We start from the raw sequence: 22382 nt of genomic DNA, 5'->3' as shown, positions 1-22382 counted from the left end.
GACAGAATGAACTGGTTAAGAGGAGAAGGAGGAGGAGAGGTTTTCTTATTTGGGCCCCATCTCTCTGATGGTGACCCTGCCTGTATGGCTTCTGTGTATTCACCAATCAATCAACATTTATTAAATGCCTACTATGTGTCAGGCATTGTGCCATGTGCTGGGGATACAGAAAAGAGGCAAAACCAGTCTCTACCCTCATAAGGGGTATTGTGACCTGTGGCACCACAGAGTTGCTGTGGAGACATTCTCCTCATATCCCAAGTTTCGCTCATGGAGATAATGTACCAATGCATTTAAATTCTTTTCTTAATGTGAGGCTTAGCTCTGGTTTACATTAAGCCATGGTATCATATAGCTTTTATCCACATCACAAAATGAATTCTGCCCAATTTGGTTCCAATTGTTTGAAGACTAGCATGAGATAGATCACAGTTCTGAACCAAACAAGCCCCCAAAATTATGTGTGTAAAACTGTTAATTTGAGGATTTTAAAATGAGGGGGATTTTTTTTAAGTTGTAGCCAAGATACACTGTTGGGCACTGAGAATATTGCAAAGGGGTGCCACTATGGAGTTCCCAGCAGTTTGTCGTAAGAGAGAAAGCACTGGATTTGGAATCAAAGAGTTGGGTTCAAATCCTACAATTGCTACATAATAGCTTGGGCAAGTGATTTAAGGCCTCTCTGGGCCTCATTTGTCTCATCTGTAAAATGAAGGGGCTGGACTGTGGGACAACAGTACAGGCTACAAAGATCTTCAGTTGTACTTAATTGATTTCTAGGCAGCTAGGTGGTACAATAGATGGAGGGCTAGGATAGGAGTCAGGAAGACCTGAGTTCAAATTCAGCTTCAGACACTTACTATCTATTTAACCCTGGGCAAGTCATTTAACCTTGTTTGCCTTAGTTTCCCCAGCTGTAAAATAGAGAAGGAAATGGCAAACTCGTCCAGTATCTTTGCCAAGAAAACCCCAAATGGGGTCATGAAAAAGTCAAATATGACTGAAAAAATGACTGAGCAACTGGCTTATAAGACTGATAAGCCTAAATCATAGAATAAGTGTGGGAGTGTCTGACATATTCCCTTTCATTCTAAATCTATGACAATGATGCTGATGCAATGATCTCTAAGGTCACCTCCAGCTTCGAAATATGGTCCTATGCTTCCATTTATGCTCTTAGGAGTATTCCATTTAGGGGCATGTGGCACTGCTCCAGCTCTGGAGTGGGGGAGGAGGGGGAGGGAGGGGCAAAGGAGATGGCTGGGAGAGGGAAGCAAAAAGACAAAAAACCTAAGAGGAATAATACAGTGTGGCCTTGGGCAATTAATCATTTACCATCTCTGAACCTCATTACATCATAGAGCTGTTGTGAGGCTTGACTGAGATAATGCATGCATGATACCTTACAAAATTTATAACATCACAGCTATGTCAATTATATTTACATTTTCTCTACAGATGCTTTAGGGACATTTTTTTATTTCCTCCACAGGCTCCTTTCATTCATCAACTGCATCAGTGTGAAGTGGGGAACCAGAGTACAGGATATTTTCACATATGCCAAGATCTTGACTCTCATCCTGGTCATATCTGTGGGCATCTATAAAATTTGTAAAGGTAAGGGAAGAAGGATTGAATATGAAGATGTGAGTAAATAAAATCAAATATATAAATAGAATAATTAAAGTTAGACCAGTTATGATATGCATGTTATTCTTGTTTGTTTGGGGTTTTTTGGGGTTTTTTTGCAGGGCAATGGGGGTTAAGTGACTTGCCCAGGGTCACACAGCTAGTAAGTATCAAGTGTCTGAGGCCGGATTTGAACTCAGGTACTCCTGAATCCAGGGCCGGTGCTTTATCTACTGCGCCACCTAGCTGCCCCTATGCATGTTATTCTTGAAGCTATTCAGGACCCCAGTTCATTCATTCTTTTTTTTTTCTTTTTTAAAAAATCTATTTATTTATTTATTTTAGTTTTCAACATTTGTTAAGATAAGATTTCTAATTTCCAATTTTTCTCCCTCCCTCCCCTCAGTTCATTCATTCTTAAGGGAGGTTTCTCATTGAGAGTACCCTAGAATAATTGATTCAGAGATCCAAATTAATAAATAAAAATTAAAAACCTACCTACCATATTCAAGGCACTACATAAACTATAATGACCTTTAGGAGTGTTTTATTAGCCTCCAAATTGAATGAACTAAAATGACAGCATTGATTCTCTTACCGCCACCACCACCCTTCCCTTTTGAAGCACAAAAACTCTATACAGCTTGAGTCATGTTAAACTCCATTTATAAAGATTGACAGAATCAAAACTAGAGGAGGCCATCAAAGCTTTGCCTTAAGGTGGAAAATTTAGATGGCATAAAAATGTAATACCAGTACTCCTTCTGCAAATTAGGAGGTAAGAGGAGCAGAGTTCAGCCAAAGGAAGGTGTTGAAGCAAAAAAGGAAGGGTTTGCTTCTAGGTTTCTGTGGAGTCTTGGATTGAAGCCTATTCACTCACTCTCTCTTTGCTCAGCCTGTAAAGAGATCACCAACTAGCCCATTCCTGCCCATTCCCCTCCTCAGGGCCTCCTTTACCCTTTCTTCTGCCCTCCCTCCACTAGTACCTACACTCTCCCTCAGGACAGGTGAACAATAATACCAAAGCCAACTTCTCTCCCCCAGGCTTTAAGGAAGGGAGCCTTTTTGGAAAGCCTCTTCTTTTTTTCAATTTTTAAAAATTTTCCATATACTACAACTTGTTCAGTCATTTCCCAATGAACTGACATTTGGGAAAGCCTCTCTGACGGAGTAAAAATAACATCCAAATCCTGTAGACTGGACAAGGTGACCTCCAGAGCTCCTTCCAAGGCTGAGATTTTACCCTTTAAGTCACTTTGATAACTACTTTTCTCTCCCACACAATCAAATTTGTCTTAATTGTTCCATATATTGTTTTCATACTACGAATCACAAAGTTAATTAATATACTGCTTGCCCCAGTTGACTCTTCTTGTCACAGGAGTTGAAATCACCAATTATAGCTCTGAGTATTAATAAAACGTATAAATAACACATTGAAATAAAAATGGTCATTGTAGAAAGATCACTGGACCTGGCATCAAGAAAACTGGGTTCTAGGCCTGATTCTATCATTACCTGTGTATGCCCTCCTGTCAGTTACTTCCAAAATTTGGACTTCATGTTTCTCCTTTGTAAAATGAAGAGTGTGAAGTTTTTTTTTCCAGTCCTAAAATTACATGAATTATCCTGCCTTGAACATTTTGTAGTTTTTACAATTACATCAGAGGTTGTGATTTATTCTACCTGTTATATCTATAATTCCTCATTGCTTTATGATCACAATATAAAGATTTCCCAGGTGATCACGGAATGTCTGTTGAATCATTTAATCAACTTCTTGCTATGCAAATTAGTCCTGCCCTTAAGCTGAAGAGCCTTAAAAGAAGTCATGCTTGAAAAAAAAGTTTCACATTTGTGACAAAGGAGAGAGAAGGTTATCAGATCTTCCTGCTATATGTCAGGGGGTGCTTGAGAAAGAAGAACAGGTCTTGAAGAAGAGTCTATGTATATATGTAGGTCTGTATTTGTTTAAGCTAATTTCTTTTAGATGGGGAAAGGGACCAAGTATTTATTTATTAAGCTCTTACCATATGCCAGGAACTGTGTTAAGTGCTTTACAATATTAATTAAGGTAGGTGCTATTGTTAGCCCCATTTTACAGTTGAGAAAACTGAGGCAGAGGTGACTTGCCTAGGGTCACACAGCTAGTAAGTGTCTGAGACTGGATTTAAATTCATGTCTTCCTGACTTCAGACCTGACTCTTTATCCATTGCACCACCTACATGTCTCTAGATGAAAGATCTTTAGACAAAAAAAAAAGAAGTTTAGAAAAGGCTCGTAAACAAACAAACAAACACTGTGGGTTTAAGGAGCCTGTCTGCAAGTTGTACTGGAAAGAACACTAGCTTTGAAGTCAGGATAGCCTGGAGTCAAGTGTCTGTTTTCCTACAAACACTTAGTAGCTATGTGGCACTAGGCAAGTCAGTTAACTTCTCTGGGCCTCAGTTTCCTCACCTATAAAATGGAAGGTCGGATAGCCTTTAAAGTGATTTCAAACACTAAGTTTCTGTTCTTATCGTTCTGTGACTGTTGATTATTTGTGATGCAGCCTGTGCTTCTAGAAGAATGAAACAGACAATTGTAGTTCCCTGATTCAGAGGGACAAGTATGGAGGAAAAACATGAAAGCATAGCATGATCCTAATAGAATTGTGCCATGAGTTGAGGCTGACAAAGAATGACATAGACAAAATAAAAATATTCTTGAGCTATACTAGGTAAAAAAAACAAGATTTAAGAAATGCTCAGAATCATTGCTTTGAGTAAATGAGATGATGGTAAGAGACAATATTGTTCATTTGGTTTTGGTTTTGTTTTGTTTTGTTTTACCAAACAGAATGAATGTAAACTAAAATAGGACTAACATAGCTAATACAAAGTTGAAACACAAGTAGGAAAATAGTAAAGAGGACCAAACTACCACTGATGAATCCAAGTCATCAAGCCCAGATGAACTATATTCCAGAATAGAGAAAGAACCGATGGATGCAGTTATTATTCTGGCTGGGTCTAAGGAGAAAGGAGAAGAAGTGGAGGGAGATGGGTCACATTATTATATTTGTTGTTGCTGTTCAGTTGTTCAGTCGTGTCTGACTCTTCATGACCCCATGGATTATAGCATGCAAGGCCCTTCTGTCCTCCACTATCTCTTGAAGTCTGTCCAAGCTCATATCCATTGTTTCCATTACATTGTCTATCCATCTCATCCTCTAGCATCTCCTTTTCTTTTTGCCTTCAATCTTTTGAAACAGCAAGGTCTTTTCCATTGAGTCCTGTCTTCTCATTATGTGGCCAAAGTTATTTAACCTTTCAGTGAAGAGCCTGAATTAATGTCTTTAAATACTGTCTTATTTGATCTCCTTGCTATCCAAGGGATGCTGAAAAGTCTTCTCCAGCACCACAATTGAAAAACATTTCCCCATATTCCATGTTGGCATAAAAAACACGAATTACATATCCTTAGTCTCCTACCTCTTTCCAAATGAAATCTACCTGGAAAATCAGGGGATTAGACAGATGATTTCTAATTTCCCTTCCAACTTGAAGTCCTGTGATCATATAATTGCACTTCTGCTATTAGGACTATTGCTGTGGGATATATGGGGAATTGCCCTAACCTTCACAGTAAGATGCTAAAGCATATGATTTGACTGTATTCTTACAAACTCTTTCTTACCTCTTTGATTGACTTTCCTGAACCACCTATAAAAATCAAATATATAGGGGGTAGCTAGGTGGCACAGTGGATAAAGCACCTGCCCTGGATTCAGGAGGACCTGAGTTCAAATCCAGCCTCAGACACTTGACACTTACTAGCTGTGTGACGCTGGGCAAGTCACTTAACTCCCATAGCCCCACCCAAAAAAAATCAAATATATACATATATTATATATAGTATAAATCATATATAATATGTTTTTGCATATGAGACCACTATTTACATAAATATATTAATAAAAACAAAGATATACAATTCTCTCATTGCCTTTTCATGGGGCTATGAGTGTAATGGCCTGAAAGAGTTAATGTACCAGGGCTCCTTTATTTCCTAGAGATCAATTTTCCCTAAAGGCAACCAAGTTATCCCTAGGACTTCCCTTACATACCTTTCTAGTCACCTGAAGTCATAAAAATTCCCATTCAGACAGATTTGATGTGCCTCTAACTCTGTGATATCTGAAGACATTATACCTTGTAACACTTTGCTGTAAACCACCTTTTGTTAACTGTTCAATAAGTTGCGTGTTCTATATTTCATCCTAACATGGAACCTGAGCTCACTGGATTACCTGAGCACCAAGATATATGACCCCAGGTAAGTCACTTAAATACTGTCTGCCTCAGTTTCCTCATCTGTAAAATAAGAATCAAAGCAGCACCTATTTCACAGGGTTCTTGTGAAGACCAAATGAGATATTTGTCTTTCCTTTATTTACTTATACCTCCGCTTCACACAGATATTAGCTGAAAACAGTTTGTCTTATGCCAAAACACTGACTTATTAAATTATTATAGGAGAAACAGACAATTTTAAGGGTCCATTTGAAGGTTCCACCAATGACCCAGGACTTATAGCACTAGCTCTTTACTCGGCTCTTTTTTCCTACACTGGATGGGATACACTGAATTTTATCACTGAGGAAATGAAGAATCCTGAAAGGTACTGTACCAACAATTATACAAAAATTGAAATGTGGAATTCCCCAAAGTAGCTACTATGAGAATAATATGAAACAAAATCCAAGGAAACTCCTAATTGTTTGGTTGTAATAGAATTTTATTAACAAATTCATTGCTAGATATTATGTTTATAATAATGATAAACTGTATCCAGTATCAGAAATCTATGGCAAAGATTACTTTAAAATGTTTTTAACAGAAATAAGTACCTGAATAAGTAAAGGAATATCCTGCATTCATAAGTAGGCAGAGTCAGAAATAATACAGGGTGACCAGGGATTTCCCCCAGATGCCAACATTGGCATCTTCTCTTTTGGGTTCTACTTGTCCCCTTTTTTCCTTCCAAATTCCTCTTCTTTTCAAGAGCACTAGCCATCTGATTGGTTCTTTCCCTCCTTGGGCATCTGGATGCTATTCCCTAGCATCCCTTACCCATGATGGGGCCCATCTTCCCACACACATGGACTATCCCTGATAGGATGCCTGACCTGAAAACTCATGCCACACAAGACATGAAGAATTAGTGCAGGATAAATGTGTTTGGAGAGACATCTAACTACTGTCATCCTGCTTTCCTCTAACTTTCTTCAGGCTCTATAATCTTTCCCTTTCTACTCTGATGTATTACCAAAGTCTTCTTCATGCTATATGCCTTCCTGTCATATTTTTTCCATCTTTTAATGCTGATTGAAACCTACCCTTGTCCACTAAACACCACAGCTCTTAGAATCTTCAAGACCTGTTCTTCTTTCTCAAGCACCCCCTGACATATAGCAGGAAGATCTGATAACCTTCTCTCTCCTCTGTCACCATTATTCAGCAGCCATCTCTCCTCCTTCAGAGTCATCTCAGTCAGTACAGAACCTTGTTATAGAATTCCTAGTTATGGCTCTGTGGCTGGATCAAAGAAATATAGTAAAAATGTCAATAATACCAACCAAAATGGGCAAAATATGAAGACAAAAATAGAAAAGAGTTGTAATATCAATCAGCAACTGCTTCTATAAAACCTGAATAGTATTAGAAAAATAAATAAATGGAATAGAATAGAAAACTCAGAAGCAGAATTTGGCATATATGAGTTGATAAACCCCTATCTGAAAATTACCAAGAACTGGAATCAATTAAATAAAAATTATTGGCTACATTGACTAGAGAAATGGCAAAAAATAAGTTTTAATCCATGCCACTCCTAAACAATAAATTATAATTGAATACATGCTCTAAATATTAAAAAATTATCTAAAACCTCAAAGAAAAAGGAATGATATATTTGTTTCAGTTATAGACAAGTACATATTATTATGGATAAAAATCAGTAGGGTAGATGACATAAAGATAAAAGAATATTATTCAAGGAAAAAATACCTAAAATAGATTGTGGGGAAATATGCAATAAATACACAAGATGAAAATAAATAAATAAATGTACAAGATGAAGATCTAACATCTAGAATTTGTAAGGAAAGAATACATCCATAAGAGTGGATAACTCATCCATGTACACTGTGCAATGGAGATTTGAACAAAAAATCTGAACAGCTTTTAAAGGAGGAAAATTCTAGTACTAGAAATTTTATTCTATTAGAATGTAATATCATTGAGGGCAGGGAATGTTTCATTTCTACCTTTACATATCCAGTGCCTGGTCCATAGTAGGTAAAATGGAATGGAAACACATTTAATAAGTCCTTACCAAGGCTAAGCATTGGGGGCAAGGAATAGGGACTAGACCTGTGATTTCATCAATATAGGGAGCTGCAAGGAGAAGAAACTCCTTCTATGAAAGCAGATTGGAACCTTTTATACAACTTACAGTCTTAGAGAATTGCCTATAAGAGGGCTTCTCAAACTTTTTCCACTCATGGACCCTTTTCACCTGAGAAATTTTTATGGAACCCCAGGTTTATAGGTATATAAAATAGGTCTACATAACATTTTGCTGTTGCCATATTTTTAATGACCCTTACATTCAGTTATGTGACCCCCCATATGGGACTGAAACCCACAGTTTAAGAAGCTAGAGCCTAGCGTAGCAAGAGTGTAAGTGACTTGCCCAGGGTTGCACAGCCAGTGTGTGTGAGAATGGTCAGAATAGAAACCTAGGCTCTTGGACTGGTTGTCTATTAGCTACATCTGTGGTGTCAAACTCAAATAGAAACAGGGGTCACTAAACTGCATGCGATGAGGATTCCTATGGGGCATATACTAATTTATTATCTAAATTGCTATTATCTGTATTTTATTATATTTTATTTGTTTTGTTAAATATTTCCCAATTACACTTTAATCTGGTTGGAACTGCACTTAATGCTGTTCTAGTGGCATGTAGACTTAGGCATTACACCACCATACTGCCTCTCAAGTACTTGGAATGCAAATAGAAAAATGAGACAAACTTTGTTCTCAAAGAACTCACAATCTAATTTGGGAAGGTAACATAAATGAGGGTTCAGTAAATGGCAGCTCAAAAGGCTGCTTGGTACCTGGCTTCTTGTAGGCAAAGCTGGACAACTGGCAAGGACCTGGAGCATCTTTTTTTAATCATAAAAGTATTTTGTTATTTTCCAGTTACATGTAAAGATAATTTTCAATATTTGTTTTCATAAGTTAGTTCCAAATTTTTTCTCCCTCCTTCCCTTCTCTACCCCCTCCCCAAGACAGCAAGCAATCTGAAATAGGTTATATATGTATAATCACATTAAACACATTTCTGCATTAATCATGTTGTGAAAGAAGAATCAGAACAAAAGGAAAAAAGCTCAAAAAGAAAGAAAAGAAAAACCGCCAAAAAGTAGAAACCATATGGTTCAATCTACATTCAGAATCCACAGTTGTTGTTTTTTTCTGGATGTGGAGAACATTTTCCATCATGAGTTCTTTGGAATTGTCTTGGATCATTGTATTGCTGAGAAGAGCCAAGTCTATCATGGTTGATCATCATACAATGTCTCTGTTACTGTGTACAGGGTTCTCCTGGTTCGGCTTACTTCACTCAGCATCAGTCCATTTAAGTCTTTCCAGGTTTTTCTGAAGTCCACCTGCTCGTTATTTCTTATAGCATAATAGTATTCCATTACATTCATATATCACAACTTGTTCAGCCATTCCCCAATTTATGGGCATTCCTTTGATTTACAATTGTTTGTCACTACAAAGAAAGCTGCTATAAATATTTTTGCACATGTGGTTCCTTTTCCCTTTTCTTTGATCTCTTTGGGATGCAGAGACCTGGAGGATCTTGAAAAGCATTGGCTGGGCCAACAAGATAGTGGATCCAATCATCAAAATAGAGTGGGGTTCTAAGATACTCTTAGCAGAAAATGAGAGTAGAGGGAGGTTCAGCATCCAGATTCAAGAAGGCATCCAGCACATGGCAAGAACAGGAAAATGGGACAATTAAGTTAGGTCAGAGGAGAAATTGCTTCTGGGGATAGTATTTGTGAAAAGGTTATACATTGACAGGCTGGACAAAGAATAGAAGATCTTCGATAGTGGTGCTGGTCCTAGTGGTTGGGCTACCCATTGGTAATTAATCAATTAGTTTATTAAATTGAATTGAGGAATTACAAATTATTAATAACCACAAGAATATTTGTTTTAATCCCAATTACTCAGAGAAATATACTTAAGACAACATAAAGCTACCACTTTATGCTTATTAAATTAGAAAAAAAGTAGCAAAACAAATTTATCAAAGTCAATGTTAGTGTGTCTTGAAGGAAACAAAAACTCTATCACATGATTGTTGGGATTAGTCAAAATAAACTTTTTAGAGAGAAATGTGATAGTATACAACAAGGATCACAAAACTAATACTAACCCAACATTTCCATTGCTGGGACTTTATCTTATTGTAAAAAGGGGAAAAAAATACTTATCAGGAGAATTCTGGCATAGAGATGGCCAGGAAGTGAGGTGGAGAGTGATATAAAGCAAAAGCAGAGACAGCTAGGTGGCGCAGTGGATAAAGCACTGGCCCTGGATTCAGGAGGACCTGAGTTCAAATTTGACCTCAGACACTTGACACTTACTAGCTGTGTGACTCTGGGCTAGTCACTTAACCCTCATTGTCCCCCCACACACGCACACACAAAAAAAAAGATAAAGCAAAAGCTCCCCAAACAAAGCCCAGAGTGGTCCAATGGATAAAATATACTACTCCAAGCTGCTTCTCTATTGGATTAAAAGGAAAACAAATATTATTAAATAGGCTACTACTTTAAGGTTAAAATAAAAAAACCACATTCCCTTTCATAATATATCTGCTTATTCTACTTCAATCTTATTTCTAAAATTGAGCACATCAGTTTCTCCTGAAACCTGTCCCTCTTCCTGACTTTCTGAGGTTTTTCAATGGTACCCCCATTTTTCAAGTCACTCACACTCATAACCTCTAAGTTTTCTTTGACTCTCAGCCCTTTTCTCTCACCCTTGACATCTAATCAGGTACCAAGTCCTCTCAATTTTATCTTCTCAATATCTCTCAAATCTGCCCCCAGCCTAATTCAGACCTTCACTGTCTCTCTTCTTAGCTGGAATATTGCAATCGTTTTCTAACTGACTGAAGATAACAAAAATCTCTTACATTCCTATAATGTTCTACAGTTTACATATTTTCTGCATAATCACCCTATAAGATGGGAAGTGCAGGTATTATTATCACCACTTTACAGATGAAGAAATTGATTTATTCATCTTCAGTTTCCCCACCCCCTTCTCATCCATGCTATAGACCAGGGCTTCTTAAACTATTTCTATTCATGACCCCTTTTTGCCCAAGAAATTGTTATGCAACCCTGAGTATATAGGTATATAAAATAGGTGTACATAACCTTTTACTGTTGCCAAATTTTTCACTACCCCACTTTCAGTTCAGCAACCCCCTCATGGGTTTGCAAACCATAATTTAAGAAGTAGGCTATAGATGACACTAATCTCCTAAATTCATAGTCTTGATAAGTCTTACCACTTTTGATAAACCTTGAATGTATTCTTATTACCTACTGAAAAAGTCCAAACTCCTTAGCCCAACTCTACTGGACTTCAACAATATGATTTTAACTTAAATCTTAGCTCTCTCCCTACACCCAACACCCTCATTCCCTCTGCTACAATTAAACTAATTTATTCTTTTTTTTTTTAATTTTAGTGAGGCAATTGGGGTTAAGTGACTTGCCCCAGGTCACACAGCTAGTAAGTGTGTGTTAAGTGTCTGAGGCCAGATTTGAACTCAGGTACTCCTGACTTCAGGGCCGGTGCTCTATCCACTGCGCCACCTAGCTTCCCCTAAACTAATTTATTCTTCATCAACCAAATATGCCCCACATTTTCATAGCTGCCTGCTAAAACCTTACCCATCCTTCAAGGCTCAGTTAGACTATTCTTTCTACTCAAAACTTTAAATAAATAAATAAAATGCACATGTATAACCTATATCTGATTGCTTACCATCTCAAAGAGGGGGAAGGGTGGGGAAGGAGGGAATGAGAGAGGGATAGAATTTGGAACTCAAAACTTTAAATAAATAAATAAACTATTTTTTCTTCATGAAGCTTTCCTTGAGCTGCCGAGGAGATAGAGTTCTCTCCCTTGTCTAAACATACCGTGTTTTATTTCTACATTTCTTATTGATTTGTCACATTCTGATTTCACTGGAGTTATTTGTATTTATGTCTTAGTCTCTCTACTGGATTGAGAGCTCCTTAAATTCTTATCTCTGTATCTCCCACAGTACCGTAAATATAGTAGACACTTAAGTGTTGATCAAACATTTTTATTAGTTAAAAAATAATTACAACTACTGTGTCCTTTACATTCTCCTTCTTAGGAACCTACCATTGGCCATTGCTGCATCCATGCCCATTGTCACCATCATTTATTTGCTGACTAATGTGGCTTATTATGTTGTCCTGGACATGCCAGAAGTTCTGGAAAGTGATGCTGTAGCAGTGGTGAGTTTTCAGATATGAACTGCCATAATGTAATTCCTTATTTTCCTCCTAAAAATGCCAATCCTCCAAACCTTCATATTTTGTTGAGGGCAGCCCCATTCTCCCAGTTACCTGGGTTTGCAACCTTAGAATCATCCTTGGCCCTTTCCTCTCCATTGTCAGTCCCTATTGTCAATGAGTCAACAAGTAATGCCTCTTCTTTCCCCCCAGCATATCTCCCATCTGTCCCCTTCTCTTCACTGGCCCAGCCACTATCCTAGTTCAAGCCCTCACCATCTTGTTATTTTTCATGGTGAGAGAGCTTCTCAATTAGCCTTCCTGCTTCTAATCACTCCCTTCTCAAATCACAACTGCCAAATAAAATCCTTAAATCACAGGTCTGACCATGCTAGCGCCATGCTTAAAAAACTTCAGTGGTTCCCTATTTGTTGTTCAGTTGTTTCAGCTGTTTTATATCCAACTCTTTGTGACCCCATTTGGAGGTTGTCTTTGCAAAGATACTGGAGTGGTTTGCCATTTCCTTCTCCAGCTCATTTTACAGATGAGGAAACTGAGGCAAATAAGGTTAAGTGACTTGCCCAAGGTCACACAACTAGAACGTGTCTAAGGCTAAACTTGAACTTGGGAAAATGAGTCTTCCTGACTCCAGACCCAGCTCTTTATTCACCATGCCACCTAGCTGCCATAGGTTCCCTATTGCCTATAGAATAAAATATAAATTCCTCATCCTGGCTTTTAAAACTCAACCAATTTAGCTCTAACCTACCTTTTTAGGCTCTTTTACACACTCTTTGTTTCTTCCAAAGAAAACATCTAGCTCAGGAGACCTTAACATGCGATGTGGGGGTGTTGGGAGGGGCATGAACTTTTTTTAGTATTTTGATAACTGTATTTCAATATATCTGGCTTCCTTTGTACTACTGTGTATTTTATGTACTTAAAAATATTGTTCTTAGAAGGTTTAACCAGACTGCCTAAGGGGTCCAGGCCATTAAAAAAAAGTGAAGCACTCCTGGAATAGCTATTTTATTAGTTTTACCTTTGATCTCCCATATCCAAGTTCCATGCCTAAAACATATTATTTCTTCACCTTCACCCTTAGTATCTCTCAAATATTATCTTAGGTACCAACTGCCTCTTGCCATTAGCCTTTCCTGATCCTCTCCCTGTCCACCTAATGCTACTAATTTTTAATGCATACTCCTAATATTATTTTCTATTTCCTTATCTGTGCATTTGTTGTATTCTCCCCTTCAATCCCACCCTTCACCCAATATAATATAATCTCCTTAAAGAAGTGGATGATTGGGGCAGCTAGGTGGCACAGTGGATAGAGCACCGGCCCTGGATTCAGGAGGACCTGAGTTCAAATCCGACCTCAGACTCTTAACACTTACCAGCTGTGTGACCCTGGGCAAATCACTTAACCCCAATTGCCTCACACAAAAAAAAAAAGAAGTGGATGATTTCTTCTTTGTACCCACCCACTTGAAAAGAATAAATTCCTTCAGTAAACATCGACTCAGAGCCTACTATTTGTACAAGGAGCTGTACTAGATACCATAAAAGTCACAAATGAAACAACCCCTGCCTTCAGAAGACTTACATAGTAAATGCTTAATCAATGTTTGTCGAGTGAAATTGCAGGCACTGACTTCCTGGTTGATTTTGTCATGATACTAGGTCAGCAGAAAGTCGTGATTTAGAGGTAGTGTGGTAGAAGGAACACTGGTTCTTGAGTCAGCAAATCTAGTTTCAAATTTCACATCTGCTGATGACTACATGCTATGTGTATGGCCTTGTAAAAACCACCTATACTCTCTTTGGACCTCAGTTTCCCCAACTGTAAAATGAGGAATTTAAACAAGGTGATCTCTAAGGTCTCTTCTAACTCTAAATCCTATGATACCATGTTGCAATTGTTTTTTTCATTAATGTCACAGTAACACAAACAAGATAGAATCAGAAATGATAAAAATGGTCACTAGTTCTGATTTTCTGTATCTCATTAAGATGGTCCTACAAGTGGCATGACTGGTATTTGCAGGGCCTGGGTGCTCATGTGACAGGAGATAGAGTTCTCTCCCTTGTCTAAACATACAGTGTTTTATTTCTACATTTCTTATTGGTTTGTCACATTCTGATTTCACTGGAGTTATTTGTATTTATATCCTAGTCTTTCTACTGGATTGAGAGCTCCTTAAATTCTTATCTCTATATCTCCCACAGTACTGTAAATATAGTAGACACTTAAGTGTTGATCAAACATTTTTATTAGTTAAAAATCACTTAACATCTCAGGGCCTCAGTTTCCTCAAGTATAAAATTAGAGTGTTAGACTAGACGGCCACTAAGTTCCCTTCCATGTCTCAATCTCTGGTCCCATGAGCTTAATATAGAATAATATAGAAACAGCACACTTTATAGACTTCACTTTAACATATCACACAGTAGGCATCCTTATTAATTTCATAATTGCATCAATGTATTCCACTTGTCTCAAACTGTCCTAATACAGATTCTCTAAAATAGCTTCATCTTGAAATTTATTCTGACAAATTACTTCTCAATGAGTTTGATTTTTAAGAAACATGTTTATTTGCCTTTTATTATTGTGCTGTTTTTCTTCTTTTTTTTTAACAGACTTTTGGTAACAAGGTCTTCAACTATGCTCAGTGGCTAATTCCTATTGCGGTAGCCATGTCTTGTTTTAGTGGATTAAATTCATCCATCATTGCAGCTTCCAGGTAGGAAAAGTCAAGGTGTCCCTGCTTCCCCCTAGCTTTTGGTGATCTTGACCTTACCTGAGCCTTTAACGCATTGTTTATACTTATTTTTATTATTTTAATGTGTTGCAGTTTGTGTATTCCCACACACATGAAGATCTCTTCCCTTAATAAGCCTCTACTGTACTAGGAGAGAAAGCATCTTTTCATTTATCTTTCTATCTCTCTAACAGTTAGCAGTGCCTTGAACATAACCAGCATTTAATGGAACTTGAATGTCCCTAATAAGGGTTTTTTGGTGTTGTTTTTAAAGCTAATCTAACAGAAATCGACAACTCTTAATATTGCATCACATTGGGGCAGCTAGGTGGCACAGTGGATAGAGCACTGGCCCTGGAGTCAGGAGTACCTGAATTCAAATCTGGCCTCAGACACTTAACATTTACTAGCTGTGTGACCCTGGGCAAGTCACTTAACCCCAATTGCCTCACTAAAAAAAAAAATTGCATCACATTAATTGAACAAAAAGGGGCAAAGCACAGCGAAGGTATGGTCACGTTTTATAATGTAAACTTATTTGGGGGAGGCAGGGCTTTCAAAAGAAAAAAATATATATTTGATAAATGCTGAGAAGCATCCACAGTTCCATGTCACTATGGCCCTTGTGAAAACAGAATCTAAAAACAGATTTTCCTTTCAGGACTGCAAGGAAAACATCCCTTGCATTCAGGCAACTAAAGGAGGAGGTGTTGCACAAAAATAGATTGTTGCTGACAAGAAAATCAAAGGGAAAAAAAGGGTGGGGTGGGGTAACTGCTACATGAAAGTGATGAGTGGAAGAATTCAGAGGGAACTGAACAATATCTAACTAACTGATAAATATTACAAAAGCAGCCAGGAAAAGCAAATGCAGGGTGGCATGATGAATGGAGAGCATCAGTCAAGAAGATTCCACCTCTGTCATACACCGGCTCTGTGATCCTGGGGTCACCTCTCAGTGCTCCTGGTGCTTATCTGCACTGGGGAAGGGAATTAGTTCCTCCCAAGGAGCCCCCTATTTGATGACATGATATTTCCAGTAATGAAACTAACTCTCTCTAATTCTCTCGGCTCTCCCTTTTTTCTCTCTCCCTCTCCCTCTCCCTCTTTCCCTCTCCTCTCCTCTCTTCCTCTCCCTCCCACCCTCTTTTCCTCTCATTTTCTCTTGTTAATTGTCTAGACTTAAGGAAGTTATAAAGAAAATGGTAATAATGCAAATTAACATTTTTGTGGAGGAGAAGTGGTGGACAGAGGTGGTGATGCAAAGAAGGGGAAAAGAAAGAAAAGAGAATCAAGGGAAAAACATTTTAAATGCAAAAGAGAGAAGTTCAGAAGTGCACAGAAAGAAATACTTTTGTTACTATTGTGTTATATTTAATATAGGAATAGGGAATGAACCTGTGATGTCATTGGCACGGGGAACTACAGAGTGAGGAAACTATCAATGCATATTGGTACCTTCCCAGCAGCTGAGAGGTTAAGTAACTTGCCCAGGGTCATGGGGTAAGTCATAAGTGGTACTTGAACCCAAGACTACCTCCTCTTCTCTACCCACTACAACACACTACCTCTATAAATATAATTTACATTTTAAATTTATATACTTTCAATATACACTTAAAAAAACAAACTGCATATAATAGTTCACAGTTTCATCTACAATCCTTTTCTTCTGTCATCTGTTAGTTGAAATGTTCAAGTTTGCTAAGTTCAAGATAAAAAAAGAAAGTTAAAAAAAAAGTATCTGGTGATTGCCAACCCAAGTCTTCCGATCCTCCCATGTGTTTTCCAGGCTGTTTTATGTTGGCTCAAGAGAAGGGCATCTCCCCTGCAGCTTAAATATGATACATGTCAACTGCTTCACCCCAGTTCCTGCTCTCCCCTTCAATGTAAGTAAAAATGCTTCTTATATTACCTAAGAGATTTTGACAACTTTCATCCTTTTCATTTTCTTTCATTTGGCTGAAAATTAAATTAAGAAATAATCTCAAATTAAGAAATTTTAATTTAGCAAGAAAGTACAAGGCACATTGGGCCTAACTCTCTCCTTGGGTTTCTTCCCAGGGAAGAAATATATATAAAAGTTAACAATAGTAATCATGAAAAAGAGAAAAGGGGGGAAAATTGTACAAAAAATATTTATAGCAACTCTTGGTGGAGGCTAAGAATTGAGAATCAAGGGAATGTCTATCAATTGAGGAATGATGGAAAAAGTTGTGTTATATGATTGTAGTGGAATGGTATTGTGCTACAGGAAATGACAAACAGGATGATCCAAAAAAAACATGGAAAGACTAATGAACATCGATGTATAGTGAAGTGAGCAGAGCTGGGAGGACATTTTGCATAGTGACAGTATTGTTCAATGAGCAATTGTGAATGACTTAACCACTCTCAGCAGTGCAATGATCCAAGACAATCCCAAGGAACTAATGAGGAAGCTTACTATGCACCTTTATAGAAAGAACTGATAAAAAGAACACTTGTGGATTGTATATATATAACCTGATTGCGATCTTGTGGAGGGGGGAGGAAAGGGAGGGAGAAAAATTTGGAACTCTAAATCTTGAGAAAATGAATGTTGAAAACTACCCTTACATGTAACTGGAAAATAAAATAAATGTTTGTTGCTAAAAAAAAAAGAAGAAAAGAAAAAAAAGAAATATATATAAAAGACCTTTGGTTGAAATCATCCATATAAAGTGCCAGGGTGATGGATTGGCATGAATAGGGAACTCTAGCCCTGCAGTGGGCAGCTAGGTAGCACAGTGGATAGAGGACCAGGCCTGGAGTCAGGAAGCTCCAAGTTCAAATTCAGCCTCAAACCACTTCACTTCGCCAAGAAAACCCCAAATGGAGTCATGAAGAGTCAGACATGATTGAAGTGACTGAACAAGCCCTGCCACGGAGAAAATACTCCTGCTTGTGTAACTGTTCTGCATACTGTTCCCAGAAGGTAAGTGTCCTAAGTCACCTAGGGCCATCCTTTCCTGAAATGGAACCAGGAAGAAGTGAGAACACATGATTTAGTCTGTATGAGATAGAAGTAGACACCAATGATCATGTCTATACATAGCCTCTGACTTGGACATCTTCCTGTCATTTATAGGATCATAGTACATTACAGCTGGAAGGGGCCTTCTGTTGTTCAGTTGTTTTTCAGTCATGTCTGACTCTTTGTGACCCCATTTGGGGTTTTATTGGCAAAGATCCTGGAGTGGCATGCCATTTCCTTCTCCAGCTCATTTTACAGATGAGGAAATTAAAATAACTAGTGTTAAGTGATTTCCCAGGCCACACAGCTAGTAAAGGTCTGAAGCTGGATTTAAACTCAGGAAGATGGGTCTTCCTGATTCCCACTCCAGTGCTGTATCCACTGTGCCACTTAACTTCCCAGAAGGACCCTTAGAAATCATTTAATAAAATGTTTTTGTTGAGGGCAGTTGGGTGGTGCAGTGGATAAAGCACCAGCCTTGGATTCAGGAGGACCTGAGTTCAAATTTGGCCTCAGACACTTGACAATAGCTGTGTGAGCCTAAGCAAGTCACTTAACCCTCATTGCCCCGCCCCCCCAAAAAAAACTTTTTTTGTTTTATTGATGAGGAAACCAAAGATGGGTGAGGTTGACTTGCCCAAAGTTACATAGCACTGAGATTTGAACTCATATTCTGACTCCAAATCCCATCCATGACCTTTCTTCTACCTTACACAGAATAGTGCCTTGTAATAACTGAAAACTCTCTGCAGAATTTTCTCTGAAACTTTAAACATTTTTAGTGATCTTATTAGGATATGATTTTTTTTAAATATTCTGAATCCTAGAGGACATAGCTTAAACACAAGGTCTTTTTGTAGGTTTCATCTCCACTGCAATGGCTCTTGCTCCTCGGGAAACAAACTTCCTTTATGCAACAGTGAGATGTGGCAGCAATGAAAGCTAATGTGTTTGTAGGCTTTAATTAATAGAGGCACAGTGTTCAAAACAAAGGAGGTTAGAATCCTTCTGTGTTCTGCCAGAATCCTACTACCTCTGAGATATGGTATCCCTCCAATTTTATATGGCATATTTTAGGGAGGACACTTAAAAATATGATTGTGTTGAGTAGAGGGTAACAAAATGGAGTGGGGACTGGATACCAAGTCTGATTTGGGCAGCTAAGTGGCAAAGTGGATAGAGTGCTGGTCCTGGAGTAAAGGACCTGAGTTCAAATCTCAAGTCAGACACTTACTAGCTATGTGACCCTGGGCAAGTCACTTAACCCCAATTGCTTTAAACATCTGGGGCCATCTCCATTTGTCCTAATATATACATATATATATATATATATATATATATATATATATATATATATATATATATATATATCTTGTTACATGGCTCTGGAAGAGAAAGTGAGATTGGTGACCTTGCACAGCCCTCCCTCACTTAAAAATCCAGTTCAGTGCAAGTCATGATATCACCTCCCTGTTTTCATGGTCCCCTTCGAGAATGTGTTTGAAAGACTATCATATAGAAGAGGAATCTGACTTGCTCCAGAGCACAAAATTAGGTATAATGGTTGAATGATGCAGAAAGGCAGATATAGGCTATAGATAAAGGAAATTTTCATATGTTGTTGTTGTTCAGTTGTTTCAGTCATATCTGACTCTTTGTAATCCCAGGTTAGAGTTTTCTTGGCAAAGATACTGGAGTTTGTCATTTCCAGCTCATTTTACAGATGAGGAAACTGAGGCAAACTGAGTTAAGTGACTTACCCAAGGTCACAAAGCTAGTAAGTGTCTGAGGTCAGATTTGAACTCAGGTCTTCCTGGGTCACCTAGCTGCCTATATAGATATCTATACCTATAAATGTAATCCCTATACATATCTATAAATGCAATTGGCTTCTTTGGGAAGTATTAGACGTCCTGTCATTGGAAGTTTTCAAGCAGAGGTTGAATGGCCTCTTGCTGGAGATATTGTAGTGAAGAGCCTTGCACAGTTAAAGTTACAGGTTTGACTACATGATCTCTGATATTCTTCCCCAATTCTAATATTCTGCTCAGCCAGTTTCCCATAGCTTTGGCCATTCATGCCTAAGGAATGTCTCATCTTTCATAACTGGGAAAACTTACTTCTTCTATATCTTAGATGTAAAATGAAGGGATATAATTTTCAAGGGAATAAATTGATTTCTCCCAACGAAACCAATTCTAGAATAAACAAACATTAAAAATATAGTTTCATATATAAGTAAGCAAAATGACATAAAAAGAAGTTGTAAATACTGGCATATGCAACCATACCCTTCTGTGATTTGCCAGGTGAAAAAAGAAATAACGACTATATATTTTAATTTTGAAAAGGTAGCTCTCCTAGTTGTGTGACCCTGGACAAGTCACTTAATCCCAATTGCCTAAGAAAGAAAAGAGGTAGCACACAAATTGTCCTTTCTACTTGACATTATTACTTATGCTGCTATTTGAAGAACATCACAATTCTTTGTAACTTAGATAAAGATAAATGCATTCCTCTTAGCAGGAGCATTTAAAGCAGGTTATTCTGATTAACAGGAGTTTGCCAGGCCAAAGTGGCTACTTTTCGTATTCCCTTTTGACATGAGGAAATCTGGGTCTGTGACTCATATGTCATCCACATATATTTTGATGTCTCAGTGTTTGTCTCTACCCTGCATGTTGCATAATAGGGAACTGTAATTTGCACTTCCCAGTAGTCTAGTATTTCTTGGGGGGGGGGGCGGGGCCATGAGGGTTAAGTGACTTGCCCAGGATCACACAGCTAGTGTCAAGTGTCTGAAGCTAGATTTGAACTCAGGTCCTCCTGAATCCAGTGCCGGTGCTTTATCCACTGCACCACCTAGCTGCTCCCTAGTATTTCTTTTTGAAAAAGTTAAAATTATCCCTACTATATGGCTCTTAAACCACTAATAGTGGGAAATTTTTCATTTTTGTGAAATTAATTCCTATTAATACAGAAGTAATTACTTAACATTTGTTGAGCTCCACTCTGTGCAGAGTGTGGTACTCGTGCTAATGTTAAGAGAAGACAGATAAAAGAATGAGAAAACATGGTCTGCCCTGACAAAAGAGATTAATCTGGTTTTAGCTAGATCTCTTTTTACATTAGGGAGGATACTTCCTGTGAGGAAAATCCCTCTACCACTACTCATCAACAGTTGTTTTTAGAAAATTGCCTGGGTCACAGGGAGTTTAATTTAATCAGTCAGTCAATAAGCATTTATTAAAACTGTGCTGAATTCTGGGGATACAAAGAAAGGCAGAAGATAGTCCCTGCCCTCAAGGAGTTCATAATCTAATGGGTTAACTGATTTACCCAGGGTCACACAGACAGAAGTAGGACTTTAAACCAGGTTTCCCTAATGCTGAAGACAGCTCTGTCTCCACTATACAACATTGCCTATTTAGTGGGTGGGTCTAGGGAGGCATCTAGTTGAGGGAGACAAAACATGTGTGCATTACAGGACAGTGATAGATAATGTACTAAAACTGAATAAGATTTCTACTGAAAATTTAAGATTATATTTATTGATATAAACAAATATATTTTATATAAATATAAATCATATAAATATTTCTTTTATAAATAAATAAAAAATTTTAAAACCCAGAAGGAAGGCAGAGTAAGACTGAGTTGATCCAGGATGGTTTCCAAGAAGTAGATTTTGATCTGGATATTGAAGGAGTTGGTAGATGATTTGGCAAGAAGGATGGACAAAAGCACTTTAGATAGGAAGAAAAGATACATGCAAAGGCTTGTGTAGCACTAGTCACATGTGGTTCTGCCACTCCTAGTTCCCCTAGAACAAGTGGGTAATGTTTGTAGGAATCACCCGTATGCAAATAAGGCATGAAATAAGGTGGGGCATTCTCTACTAAGAGACCAGGCAGAAACTCTAAATCAGGCAAGTGATACCCAAATGGATCAATGATCTCATCAATTTAGGAGTTCTCTGAAATCACAAGACATACAGGCCTGTGTATCCTTGTGAAGCTCTTATCCTATGTTCACTCAAAGTTTTCTCCCAAATGGGTCCATTCAGGGCTAGAGGCCTTTCTCTCTTTCTCCCCTTATCTCAAAGTGGTCAGTGGAGGACTCTGACTGTCCATGTGTTATTCCTAGCTCTGGCCACATGAGCATTCCATCTTCTCCTCCTATCATCCAAGTCCTTGGTGATATCCTTTACCTCTGTCCTTCTTTGGAATTCCCTCTCAGGAATTGTGGCACAAGCACCCCCATCATGCAGATCTCTATTGTGCCTGGAGCATTGGACCTGGATTCAGGAAGACCTGAGGTCAAGTCCAGATACTTAATAGTTGTGTGATGCTGGAC

At 38.1% G+C, this 22382-nt stretch overlaps 1 protein-coding gene across 1 annotated transcript in view; it reads left to right on the top strand.

The window, feature by feature from the left end:
- The window catches only part of LOC122746695 (Y+L amino acid transporter 2-like), a 40242-nt gene that overhangs the window by 3700 nt on the left and 14160 nt on the right, over nt 1-22382 (top strand). Inside the window, exons 2-6 of the mRNA XM_043992561.1 lie at nt 1493-1617; nt 6148-6292; nt 12143-12266; nt 14910-15013; nt 16824-16920. Of these exons, the coding sequence (XP_043848496.1) occupies nt 1493-1617; nt 6148-6292; nt 12143-12266; nt 14910-15013; nt 16824-16920 (595 nt within the window). The remainder of the gene's footprint in view (nt 1-1492; nt 1618-6147; nt 6293-12142; nt 12267-14909; nt 15014-16823; nt 16921-22382) is intronic.

Source organism: Dromiciops gliroides, chromosome 1, assembly GCF_019393635.1.
Source record: "Dromiciops gliroides isolate mDroGli1 chromosome 1, mDroGli1.pri, whole genome shotgun sequence".
NCBI classification, from domain to species: domain Eukaryota; kingdom Metazoa; phylum Chordata; class Mammalia; order Microbiotheria; family Microbiotheriidae; genus Dromiciops; species Dromiciops gliroides.
Note: the sequence above shows the minus strand (reverse complement) of the source record. Positions and strands in the feature narration are given on the sequence as shown.